The sequence below is a fragment of the Bacidia gigantensis genome, assembly GCF_019456465.1.
Source record: "Bacidia gigantensis strain McMullin 20006 chromosome Unknown contig_134, whole genome shotgun sequence".
Classification (NCBI taxonomy): domain Eukaryota; kingdom Fungi; phylum Ascomycota; class Lecanoromycetes; order Lecanorales; family Ramalinaceae; genus Bacidia; species Bacidia gigantensis.
The window spans coordinates 144,157-157,379 of record NW_025408593.1 but is presented as its reverse complement, the minus strand read 5'-3'; the positions used below and the strand labels follow the sequence as shown (position 1 = coordinate 157,379).

At 50.1% G+C, this 13,223-nt stretch overlaps 3 protein-coding genes across 3 annotated transcripts; 2 read left to right on the top strand and 1 right to left on the bottom strand.

The window, feature by feature from the left end:
• Positions 1 to 4,882: 4,882 nt before the first annotated feature.
• On the top strand, positions 4,883 to 7,926 carry KY384_001785 (uncharacterized protein; the record flags this gene model as incomplete). The annotated part of the gene is made up of 5 exons (XM_044810312.1): positions 4,883 to 5,295; positions 5,468 to 6,139; positions 6,252 to 6,302; positions 6,386 to 7,477; positions 7,866 to 7,926. 5 exons carry the CDS (start codon positions 4,883 to 4,885, stop codon positions 7,924 to 7,926), a joined length of 2,289 nt encoding a protein of 762 aa, XP_044672286.1.
• Positions 7,927 to 8,321: 395 nt separating this feature from the next.
• On the top strand, positions 8,322 to 10,050 carry KY384_001784 (uncharacterized protein; the record flags this gene model as incomplete). Its single annotated transcript, XM_044810311.1, has 5 exons — positions 8,322 to 8,713; positions 8,967 to 9,168; positions 9,231 to 9,272; positions 9,327 to 9,474; positions 9,527 to 10,050. The coding sequence occupies 5 exons, from the start codon at positions 8,322 to 8,324 to the stop codon at positions 10,048 to 10,050; spliced, it is 1,308 nt and encodes a 435-aa protein (XP_044672285.1).
• Positions 10,051 to 11,788: 1,738 nt separating this feature from the next.
• Positions 11,789 to 13,157, bottom strand: KY384_001783 (uncharacterized protein; the record flags this gene model as incomplete). Its single annotated transcript, XM_044810310.1, has 3 exons — positions 11,789 to 12,703; positions 12,798 to 12,862; positions 12,965 to 13,157. The coding sequence occupies 3 exons, from the start codon at positions 13,155 to 13,157 to the stop codon at positions 11,789 to 11,791; spliced, it is 1,173 nt and encodes a 390-aa protein (XP_044672284.1).
• Between the last annotated feature and the right edge of the window lie 66 nt (positions 13,158 to 13,223).

Sequence of the window (13,223 nt, the reverse complement as noted above, 5' to 3'; positions counted from 1 at the left end):
CGGTGCCTTGCAGGAATATGTCTCGTTTATGTATGCATTCCCACTGATATCTGTGTAGTAATGGGAGACGACCTGACCAGGGCGAAAGTTGTATAGCTATCTCAAGTTCCTCAAATTTCCGGTCATCTTCCCGCAGAATTTTACACAGCCTGATTCTTGCGCTCCAATGAGTGAACAGGGTCATAATTCATCGACCAATTGGTCCCACTTCAAAGTCCATCCGAATGATGAACAAGTCAGATCCGGTCAAAGAAACGACGGGCACAGAATCTTGGTGCCTGGCAGAAGTATATCTCGGTTATACATGTATTCTGATGATTTCGTGGGGGGCAAGGAGGTCAGCCTAGTGAGGACGAAATAGGTTTAGTTGGCCAGGATCTTGTCGATTTCTAGATCCATTTCCGTAAGGCTACACAGCCCGAACGGAAAGCTTTCCCAATCAGAGTGTGCTGAGTTGCAGAGACCTTCTTGGCTTGACGCCCTGGGCTAAACTCACCTGGACTAGTGGCTTCGTCCTCTCTAAACTTCCTAGCTTCTCCTACAGCTGCCCTAAGCATCATTACACAGCCTGATCGGATGCTCTCCTCCAATAATCTTGAACGAACCTTAGGCACTGCATAGTGCCCGTTTTGTGTGGGGTAGAGTGCACTTGTGAGTATTTAGTTTGTCCATTGAAAGCCAACAGGTTCAAAATCTTCCGATTTCTAAGCCTGACGTTGCCGAAATAGGCATAGGAGGCTTGTGACCTTCAATTTTCAGTCCATCTTTGAGCGTAAGGCTGCACAGCCTAATTCAACCGGATCTACTAAATGTCCTTTACATAACTCCGCCGACCCTGCTTACGCCCGGTCCGGCTTTCATTTGGTCGCTCAGAAGTAATTGTCCTCTCATTATTCATGCACCATAAATGTTGCGTTGAACTCGATGTGGTTTTAGAAGGTGTAGATGGCTACTGCCACATGATTTGAAGGCCTTTACTTCGCAAACCGCAACGCCGCGCCTCCATAGTCTGATCTCCACTCTCATTCGGACAAGCTTACGGTCTGAACTCGGACTACAGACAGCTTGACAGACACTATCCAGTTGAAGCAATGTGTCGCAGGTAAGCTTGGATGAGTATGGCTAGACCTCAACAGTCTTCAAAATCTCACGCATTTATATGAAACGTTACCTGGTGGTATTTTCACAGCCTCGTCCAATACGCTCACCAGTAATTCGAAAAGCGCTACAGCGCGCCGAGTCCTGCGGAATGGGTAATGGCAACACTAAGGGGTGTTCCTGGGCAAGCGTTAATAGCCAAAATTGTCAGAAGCGACGAGGCTTTCAACCCCTACAGACGCTCAAGCCCAACGTTGCCCTTTCAAGAATAGTCAACTGAAAGCTTTCAAATTTCAGCCTGGGGTCTGGATGGGTGCGAGAGGCGCTACACAGCCTGATTCGCTTAACGCTCCAATGGAAGGCACCATTTCTGGCAGCAGATGAATCGAGCTGCATGTATGTGAACCAAAGATGCGTCCGTGCGTCGTCATGCGAGATGTAGCTTCCGATGGCTCTCTGGCTTAGGTTACTCCTCTCATTGCTTTAATTCCGCTACTTGGAGACCTGAAGTCTAGGTTACTCTCAAGACTAACGCTCTTCGCAACCGTCGCCTCGCTCTAACTCAGTCATCAAGTAACGCCATTGAAGGCGGCTTGATGAGCACTCATTCGAGGCAATTCAGACGAGAATGCTGTGGGTTGTGTGGACTCTTGCACCAGCAGACATCCGCACGGACTCAACAAAGGTCTGTGTGCCCGGCCTCGCCAAAGGCTGGATGTCCTTAGCGGTTGCCACAACCTTGCATATGCATGGTTCGGTGAGTGAGCCCGCATAGGAACTTGCAGCGACAATTGCCAGGAGCGGAAAGGTCTTCGAAGCTCTTCAATTTTCGAGTCAAATCCATGTATGAACTTTTAGGAAAATACACAGCCTGAAGCGGACTTTTGTCCAGTCGCAAAAGCTGGCCTGAGCGCATTTTGACGCCCAATTTTGCTGCTGGTATGCAGAGCACGAGAATAAGGACAGGGTGTACGGGTCTTGGAAGTCCTGATGTGGTAAGGTTCTTTGTTGCTCTTAATTTTCAAGGTCCTTAAGAAGCGTCAGAACCACCAAAGTTTACACAGCCCAGTACGATTTCCGCTCCAACGAAGAAGCTACTGCTAATACTTGCATCCGTCATAACGCACAATTCTGTGGTTGAATTGCAACATGCAGGTGCTCGAGCAGAATAACTTCTTTACGAAAATCTTGAATAGGTAAAGCTCTTTGTTGACCTCAAATTTTCGAGGTCTTTACAGTGGCAATTCTATGTCTGCGAGCACAGCCCAGTACGATTTCCGCTCCAACGAAGAAGCTACTGTTGATACTCGTATCCGCCATAACGCTCAATTTTGCGGCTGGATTGCAAGATGCAGGCGCTTAAACAAAATAGAGTACTATCGAATGACTCGAACAGGCTACGCGCCTCATTGTCCTCAATTTTCCTCCTTTCTCCAAGACGCAGGGTCCGGAGATTTTGCACAGCCCAACAGGGCATCCGCTTCAATTATCCCATGGCTCGCAGCTTGAAGCTTCACGTTTTACAGCGCGATTCGCATTGTAGACAAGGTGCTCCTTGATATGAGACCTTTCCGGATAGGGGAATCAGGTTTACCCGTCAGGAGCTCTTTTGGTTAAGCGCCTTGTAGGTTATCGTCAGGAAATGTTCTTCCTCTTCGCGTTTTGGCTCTTGGCGGTATAGTCCTTAATGCTCTTCCAGTGATCTTACGTGGAACGTTGATCTTCTGTATAGCGACATCCGTGCTCAACCACTCTGAGGGACTTCCAAAGCCGATCCTCCAAAATTGACTGTGAAAGGAAAGGGGACCGTCTAATTCTTAGACCAGGTTCTAAGTCTTGAAGTCTTGAAGTCTTGAGGTATAATGAGGCAACGCCGCGCACCGCCACAAATGGTACTTTCGGACGAGCCTTTAATGATCCCTTTAAACCTTCTGGTCCGACACTAGTAGTCTAAATTACCTAGACTGGTAAGGTCGCATAGTCCTGGTCATCTTTCTAGTCTGCTCCGGGTGGAGAGCAAGAGGATTCCTGCTCAAATGAAAATGAACGATGCGACTTTTCCGGGCGGGAATGCGGAGGACTAAGGTTGATGCTGGGTAGTCTGAGGGAGATTTAGTGGTCGTGCGTGTCATAACTTGAGAAAATGCGTCAAGATTCACGAATGGGAACTTGCTTAGAGGCAACACATCTGGTTTGACACATATCGAAAGGACCAGGCTCAAACAAGCAAAGCTTCTGTGAGATCTTCAACTTCAAGGACTCCATCATCATGCGTAGATGCCCGACGCACAGCCTGAACGCCCGTTTTTCCAGTATGCACGTCCTTACGAGCCTTTCTCATACCTGACGTCCGGCCAGCCTTGCCCGAACAAGTTAGAGTCTGCTAACGCTTGACGCCCTTTTTCTTAGTATTCAAAATTCCCTGGGTCTGATCACAGCCTTTCTAGCCTTGAAAGGTCAAGCGGGTCACTCACTTCAATTTCTTTAGGCTCAAAAACGTTGGAAGCTACACAGCCTGAAAAGTGTATCATTCAGAAACCTCAAACCCCCCCGTCTAGCAACAACAAAATGGGTCTCGACATCCACCACGCCTCACCAGTCTTAAGCACAAGTCGCAACAGGGCCTGCTGCGAGTTGCATATTGTCCAGGGTAGTCTCAGCTGCGAAACACCTTGTGGGGAAACATCAGTCCACTTTGGACCTGGCATTCTCTTTGCGGACCATATTAGACATTCATTGCCTCTCGGCATACCAAGGACATTGGCGTGCCAAGATGCCAGAGGAGGCGGGAGAGCCTTTCAACTCGTAGAAGGCACTATGCTGAAAGAGGAGAAGCATGTTAGAACCTTCAAATTTTCGGGTGTCTTGTAATCCCCTGCATCGTACCCGAAACACAGCCTGAACGCCCCCTTTTGCAGGGTACGCATCGTCAAGGCGTTTACAATGCAACTAGCAGCTAGCCTTGCCTGAATAGGTAAAGTCCATCAACGCCCTTTTTCTAAGCGTCGAATGCCCCTCGAGGCGAATCGTAGACGCGCTAGGCTTGAACAGCGTATCCAGCTGCTTGCCTTCAATTTTCTGGGTCTCTCATGTGGCACGTCGAAGTCACAGGTTGCACAGCCTGAAACGCCCGATTATGCAGCGTAAGGCTTCTTAGAGCCTTTCTTGATACAAGTAGCTGCCAGCCTTGCCTGATCGAGTAAGGTCCCACGACTCCCCTCTTTTGAGCATCTCATTCCTATCGAGAGCGTATTGTAGACACGCTAGCCTGGAACAGTGTAGCTAGCTATTCGTCTTCTAGTTTCTGGGCCTCTGCAAGGACGCGGTGTAGTCGTGGGCTACACAGCCTTGATGTGTGGATTTCGCTATCAGACAGTTGAGATTCGCGGGCTGGTATGAGCCTGGCGAATGCATGTCACGACGTCTTATTTGATATTTGAGGTTTTTAGAAGCTCGTTCTATAGTGTGTGTCTGTATATGTCGCCGGTTGGTGAAGTTGTTCGTACGATCGTGATCATGTTGATTGGCAGTACTCAGATTTTGAACCCAGCTTGTAGTAAATGCTCTCAGGCGGATATCAATATAAATGCTCCTGAAACTATGTATTAGAATTTGGCGCCGCCACGTTTATTATTAGACAATCGACCATTTGGGCGGTCCAATGTTTTTGATACGTTTCATAAATGTAGGACGATTATATTTTGGAGACGACATGTCGCATACCGAAGGTCACTAGGCTGCAACCTCGCAGGAGCTGCGAGATGCTGTTCAACCCTTCGAAGGCATGGAAGGTGTTGCAAGTGCCTTTGCCGTGGTATCTCTTGCACTGCAACTCGCCGAAAGCGTAAAGAAGCTCTACGAATTCTGGGACTCTGTCGTCGAAGCGCCGAGACACATACAAGCTACGACAACCGATCTCAAGGTTCTACAAAGCATTCTCTGCTGTATAGCTGATGATGCTCAACATACGCAGCCTGATGAGCTGTTGACCAATGTCTTGCAATCTTGCAATGGCAAAGTCGCTTCACTTCTTAGGATCCTTGGTGAAATCGATCCGGGCTTTGCTTCATCAAAGCTCCATACCAGAAAATGGACTGCTATCAAGACGGTCCGGATGAGCGCGAAGTTACAGAAGTTCCAGGATACGGTAGAGAAGCTGAAAGTCTCGCTTTTGTTAGCTCAGCAAACACATTATGGGTAAGGCTACTATCTTCCCGGGGTCTGGCAGTCTCGGTCTCATAGGGTTCTGTTATGCTTCAAGATATGAACATTACATATGGGCTAGATCATTTGCCTGGCGAAGTTTCTTTTGACACGAAAATCTTGACACTTTGAAGAAAAAGTCACTAATTTGACGCTGTACACGAAGGCGCTTGAATCGCATCCAGCACAGCGCGAATCAGCAATCATTAGCAGAGATCACAGAATGCGTCTCCCGTATTGATTTACAGCGTTCAATGAAGATCGAGAATCAAGCTTGCATCCCTCCTGTAATTGAGAAGTCTCATTTCCAGACTCTTCATGCTGAGGCATCAGAAAAAGATGGCGCTGGAAACAATCCGGTGTATCCACGCGCTACGATTACAGGATCCTCAGTAATTGGGCAAGCTATTGATGTTTTACCGATCAAGGCGATGAATGAGTATGCACATACCTCGAAGTCAAGGATTCAAGCAAAAGAGACACTCGCACGGCACGAAGCGGTCGTCGAGTACCTCTTCGGCACAATTCATATCAAGTCAAAGCAAAGTCGTATCCAAGTAGGAGAACTAGATGATATGCGCGAATGGGAGAATACCGTCAGCATTCGTCCGGCTGGCTGGTTGGTCAATCTTGGCTTCAAATACGGCCTTAAACTCAATTTATTTCAGTCCTCTATCCAAGGCTGGAAACAGACATTGAGTACTTCCTGTCATGTACCAGACGATGCTCTGGTCTTTGAGTTCTGCAAACAAGGGAATTTGGATGGTGTGCGGAGTTTGTTGTCGAGAGGCGACGCTTCAATTCGAGATGTTGATTCGGGGGCTGGACTCCTCTTTTCGTAAGTACCAGAGTCGACGTCCCCATGTTACTCATATGAGTAGTTGTTTTGGCAAAACTTTGTTGATCCAGCTTTAGTATGCCGCAGCAAGACACAACCCTGGGCTCTGCAGGCTACTCCTTGAAGCTGGCGCTGAATCAACTGCCCGTGATTACTATGACGAGTACGTCCCAAATTAGCGAATTTTGCATAATCTAGGTTTCTAACGAGTGCAATTCAATGTAGTTGTCCATTAGATGCTGCGAGCCACATACTAGAGATGACAATGGTTAATTTGCCCGAAGTGGTGGACACGCTTCGAATATTTTCTGATGACTTGGATTTCTCTGACGTAGCTGCCAAAGGCTGGGGTTTTCTCGAAGATATTGGTGATGAGACTGCGTGCCTTAATGGCGACATGGCGGCAAAGCGCGCCCTTTTCTCCTGGATATTGCATTACACTGGGTCTAGTGTCAGAGAAAACTTCCTCGAGTCAAAGTACTGGCAGATTTTGTATTGGGTGTTGTCCTTAAGAGATGACGACATAGTTCGCCTATTCCTACAATGCGGTAGAAAAGATGCCATTAACTCTCGTGACGAAAGTGGAGGTTATTCCGGTATCCATTATCGAGCGGCCCAGACCGATGACGATTTGGAGATCATACTCAAGCACTTTCCAGACCTTCATCTCTCCGGTCTCAACCCTCAAGCGAGTCCAGTCCTCGAGACGCCTACATCCATAGCAATGTACTCTTCCCCTGCATTTGTAAATTGGCGACATGACCTTTATTCTACTGGAATTGACATGTATGCATTCATCAACGAAGAGATCCAACGAAAACCGCTTTCTGAAGCTGGATGGACGCCGGAAACTTTGACAATCCTATTTAATTTCAATGTTGACCCTGCAACACGTCCAGAACATTACATGTACTGCCCAGACTGTCTTATGAGATGGGAAGATAAAGTGATTATCGTGCAGCCTTTTTGGATGCACATACTTACAAAAATCATGTCTGGCTTATATGACCAGGCTTTGCTAGAGTGTGAAATGGAAGGAAGTTGGATCGAGAATGAGGATGAGAGTGAGAGTGAAGATGGTAGGATTGAAAGCAATGAGGAAAGTCGTGGAGGGAAGGGCAACGTAAATAGTGAGCCACTACCATCAGGATCTGTCGAGGACGATTTCCGTGATAGCTCGTCAACGCAAGCCTCCGCGAATGACATCCCGAAAAGTTCTGGAGAGTATGGGGGTCAAGATGGGACGGCCTACTCGTTCGACAGAGAGGAAATGATATGCGTGGATTGCTGGATTAGGTACCGAGACACCGGTCAGCGCATCAGAGTGGCTCATCCCGAGTATGAATGTTGTTGTCCAGAGGTTTCAGAAATGTCATCTGACGATAATTCAACGGATAATGAGTTCTCGCCGTTCATGGTTCACACCTAAAACCCTTCAAACACAAAGAACGAGAGACCAAAGACACGACAGTCTTACGCTACACTGAGTTTCCCGAATGTCAAATGAACACTATAAGCTGCACATCACTTTTTGGAGCTTGAGAGTCATGAAGTCGGCGCCAACGGATATTACGATCAAGCACTGACTCCTTATTAAAATTGAAGAGGAACTCCCGTGGTTCGAACGTACCGATTCTTTGAATGAAGACAAGCGTCACCTACACGTAACGTGCATCAGGCGAGAATACTCATCCAACCTGTTAGGCCAGTCCAATCGGTGGTAGAGCCATGCAGCTCTGAATCAGTACTTCCATCAACAGCATTTCGATGACGAATCTAACATCTAGAATTCTTTCAGTATTGACATGTTCCCCATCCCAATAGCTATCTTCAGACTTCAATTTCAACCTCAATCAGTTGTTGCATCACATGTACTGAACATCTTCTCAGGGGCTCGGCTGCTTACCGCGGGCCCTACGAGTCTCACGCCTTAACCACCTACTCCAACGCCAGACCTCCAAAATCGCCACGATAGGTCTAGCTCATGACAATTCTCGTTGCATAAAACCCCAACCCAACCAAATCGCCGCAAAGCACGCAATCGACAAAGTCACGCGCTACCTTTCCACCGATATCTTCAGCATGAGTATTCTTCATCTGCATCATTCATATGTATGTCCATCGCTAAACATTCTCGAACGTGCGCATCCCATCTGCGCACTACGACGTGACAGCCCAGACCATGGACCGTCAAGCGCCAAGCCCCACATCCTCCGACATCGAGAAGTCCGATTCTCCACCCAAACAAAAAGCCGCCGGTGCCTACAATACCGCTTCGAACGACCCCGACGATGACTTTCCCCATTTCAACAGCACCGGCGCCCCCGCTCAGGCGCCCTCGTCTAACCACCTCTCCCGCACACTTTCCCCCCGCCAAGTCCAAATGATCGCCATCGGTGGCACGATAGGGACAGGACTCTTCCTCGGCACTGGGAAAGCATTGGCGACAGGTGGTCCAGCAAGTCTGCTGATCAGTTATGCCATCGTGGGCGTTATCATCTTTGCGACTATGTTGGCTTTGGGGGAGATGGCGGCGTTTTTGCCGGTGGCAGGTAGTTTTGGGGTTTTTGCTGGGTAAGTGCCATTGCCTGGATGAGTCTTCCTCTTTTGTAATGTAATGGAGAGAGAGAAAGAATGGAGTTGGGTAGAAGGGGTGGTGAAGGGAAGCCCGAGCGAGGATTATGGTGGAAGAGAGTGGAGTAGCTATGTGGAAGGCGTTAAAGAGGCTCCCCTATTACGGATGAAAGCAAGGTTGAGGGAAGTGAGAGAGTCGATGATTTCAAATAGCTGAACCACGCGTACTGAACACTGCTGACGAGACTAACAGACGCTTTGTCGACGACGCATTCGGCTTCGCCATAACCTGGAATTACTGGTTCAATGATGCTGTGAGCATGGCTAGCGATCTTGTAGCCCTGCAACTGGTGCTGCAGTATTGGACCGATAACTTCCCTGGCTGGGCGCTGAGTCTCATTTTCTGGGTTGTGCTTATTGCGGCGAATATTGTTACCGTTCGGATTTATGGAGAGGTAAGTGATGATTTGTAGACCCTCGTCGAATGGAGAATACGAAGGACTGATCATGAGGGTAGCTTGAGTACTGGCTTAGTCTGCTAAAGGTCATTACTATCATTGTGAGTTCGGCGTAGAAAGCAGGTGGGACAAAACCGTTCGGCTCACACTCATAGATATTCATCATCCTCGGCATCGCTGTAAATTGTGGCGGGAACACCGATCACAGATATATAGGTGGCCACAACTGGTTTATCGGCGACGCACCTTTCGTCGGCGGAATAGGCGGCTTTGCTTCTGTATTCGTGACGGCCGCCTTTGCCTGTAAGTAAACACCGCTGATCCCTAGCCACCTACAACTCACTGGGGGTATCAGACGGAGGAACAGAATCCATCGCCATCACGGCAGGCGAAACCAAAGACCCAGCCCGCAACATTCCCAAGGTAGTCCGCAACGTCTTCTGGCGAATCCTTCTTTTCTACATTCTATCCATCCTAATCGTGGGCCTTAACGTTCCCTACACCACCCACGGTCTCAAAGATAAGGAAACACGGACCTCCCCCTTCACCCTCGTATTCCAAATGGCGGGCTCCAAAGCAGCCGGCAGCTTCATCAATGCTGTGATCATGACCAGCGTTCTTTCTGCCGGCAACCACGCTCTCTTCGCTGGTACGAGGCTGCTTTACACACTAGCGATCAACAGACATGCGCCACATGTGTTCTCGAAATTGAGTGGGAACAAGATCCCTTGGATCGCGGTCCTCGCTACTTCCGTCATCAGCATACTCTGTTTTGGAGCGAGTTTTATTGGTGCTGGGCAATTGTGGACGTGGCTGCAGAAGTATGCTTCCCCCTCCCCTTTTCCCTTTTCCCACTATACCTCTCTCCTAAAACCGTAACCCCACCACTGACCCCATTCCAAGTATCGTCGGCGTATCCAACCAACTATCCTGGATCTCCATCGGCATCGCCTCCCTACGCTTCCGCGCGGCCCTGGCCGCCCAAAACAAAACCCACCTCCTCCCCTTCGTCAACTACACCTACCCCTACGGCCCCTGGTTCTGCGTCCTCCTGAACTCGTTCCTCGTGCTAATTCAAGGGTGGAGCTGCTTCAGCCCGCATTTCAGCGTTGTCGATTTCTTTACGTATTATATTGAGGTCGGGATTGTGGTTGTGATGTTCGTGGGGTGGAAAGTGATTAAACGGACGAAGGTGGTGGGGTTGAAGGAGATGGACCTCGAGACGGATACGTATACCATTGACCGTATTGAGGGGAGGGCGGATGGGGGAAAGGGGTGGAAGAGGAGGGTTGAGGGGGCTTGGAGGTGGTTCCTTTGATTGCTGGGAGAGGGGGACGAAGAGTTCGATTTCGGCCTACTGTGCTCATGTTGTGGTTGGAGTGGAACATGTCCCATCCCTCGACCTCGCCGCGGATGGAGGATCCAAGCCTTCGGCATCGGGTCAGAAAATCCCCTCCCAACAACCCCCTATCGCAAACCACCACACTTCTCCCCCTCGGCAACTCATTACCATCACCCTCACCCTCACCCCCACCCCACCCCTGTAGCCAGCTCATCCTACAAGGCTGTCGGACGGAAAATCTCAAGCGCAGACGACATCGCACCCATCCCGAAAGTCTAGAGGACCTGGAACGATTGGTCCTCGGAATAAGCGTCTACAGCAGAAGCTACGCCGAACATGCCGTCACGAGGCGCCCCCTCCCTCCCAACGCAACTTCGCTCAATATCTCGCAACCCAAACCCCCTTTCCCGTGCCTCACGTTTGGGAAGGATGGTTCCTCTCAAGGCTAAAGACAGGGTGAAGGGGGGCGAAGAGGGGCGAAGGGGGGAACAAGGGTTCAGAATTACGCATATCCGGTCTGTCGGTTGAGAGGATATGTTGCTGCTTGGAACGAGATGGAATGGGGTGGGGTGGAGTGGAGTAGGGTGGAGTAGGGTGGGGTCCAGATATCATCAACACACGGACCCGGGCGGGGCAGGTTGTAGTATCCGTAATATACGTCATATAGAGATATGGCTATGTGTATGTGCATGAGTAGTCAAGGTTGACCAACCTACAAAATTGCTGGGGGTTTAGTGCGTCTCGTTTCGGTATCCATCCATCCATCCATTGATCCATCCATCCATTCAGTTAGAGCGAGCTGGTGATCATTTCATTCCCCGATCAGGTTAAAGACAGGGCGGGAAGGGAAATATATTTCTTTTTATCCGCGCTGGTGATTCAGGGAGTGATTAAAGGCGAGAAGACCTGGACGGGGAATGGGAAAGGATAAAAGGGGAAGAAGGAACGGTGATTATGAATGTCCAGCATCGGACGAGGGGGAGTAGGTGGTTAAGGCGTGAGCGCTAAGCAGCACGAGACTGGTGTGAGGAAAGAGTGCGCTGGGGAGGAAATGCACCATCACCACCCTGAGTCATGAATAATGCTTTAAGGGAGGGGGGAAGAGGGGACGGCATGATAGTAAGGGTATTTCTAATTGAAACAAGAAAAATATCTGCGAAGGAGCAGAAGGTGTTGGTGGGATGGTGGGTGTGATACAGAACATGATGAACAGATCATTGACGGCAGCTTTGTATGTACATATGTTGATTTCACGCAAGACCCAGCGCCGACGTATCAAGCCCACTTCCCAAGCAGCGCCATCAACCCAGCGCCCGCACACATAATCCCAAACGCACTCATCACCACGCTCAATCTCGCGCGTCTCATAACCGCCGAGAACATGAATTCGTGCGCCATCAACTCCACCAACCCGGTATAAATAAGAATCCCCGCACTAATCGAATCAAACACCCCATTCACAATCAGCGAAGTCTGCGAGCCAGGCGCGTACGTCGTCCTTAGCCCTAAGCCGATGGCAATGGCGATCGGTGTGCTCAGGCCATACGACACTGCGAACCAGTACGGCGTGAAACGCGTCGTGCGGCCCTTCGGCCAGGGCGTGGCTGCGAGGCGCGAGCCGAGACCGAGTCCTTCGAAGGTCTGGTGGAAGACGAGCACGATGTAGAGGGTGTTGAACTCGGAGCCGGCGACGGCCAGCGTGAGGCCGATGAAGATGCTGTGGAAAATGACGCCGAATTCGAGGATTAGGATGGCGGTTAGTTGGGCGGCGTAGTCTTCGACTTCGTGGATGCCGACGGATTGAAGATGCTGTGGTGGTGTTGCTACTTCTGTCGCGGTGCTGGGGGTGCGGTGGAGGTCTTTCTTGGGCGCTTCGGCGTCTTCGTGGTCGATGTGGCTGCGCGCGTGCGAGAGGTGGTCTTCACCTGGGGCGTGGCGAGAGGGTGAGGGTTCTTTGTGCTCTTTGAGGGAGGCGGACTCGGAACTGCCGTGGGTGTGGGCGTGGCCGTGTTCGGCGGCGTTGGCGTCGTCGTGAGGTGGGTGGCCGAAGGTGGCGTAGCGCATGGCCATTAGTTCGACGAAGAAGAGGGCGAATGTGGTCATTAGGGCGATGCCTTCGACCCAGGAGTAGGAGGTTATGGGGCCTGTGAGACAGGGGTTTGAAAGAGCCTCATTTGCTGGAGCGAGGAGCTGCAAGAATGGTCAGCTTGGCCGCTCCTTCCGCCGGATAGGTTTCTAGATGGAGAAACAAATCTGGAATAGGTGAAGGGCTGGTGAAACTTACATGGATGAAAGCAGTAGCTATGATGACCCCCGAACCGAAGTACTTGGCGATGAAGAAAGCCCATTCTGGCACTCCGATGCCACGATGTCTCGAGGCGAAAACAGGAAAGCATGCTCCTAAACGACTCTATCAGTACAAGACTACTGCTGGATCCGGACTGTACAAACCAATGGTAGAGCCGAGCAGAATGACAAAGATGGCACTGATTCTCACGCCCAGTCTTCCGTCGAAATCATTATCGGCGACGCAGGCTGGTGGAGCTTCATCAGTAGCAGCGGCCGCTGCTGCAGCAGTTGTCGTTGCGGCTGCGCTTTGGTATGCCTGTCTCGCGACAAGCTCCATGACCTGCACGGCGGACATTTTGAGTGGGATGGTGCGCAAGTCGGGATCCGGATGGGATCGAAGTGGATTGTTCTGGGTGCACAG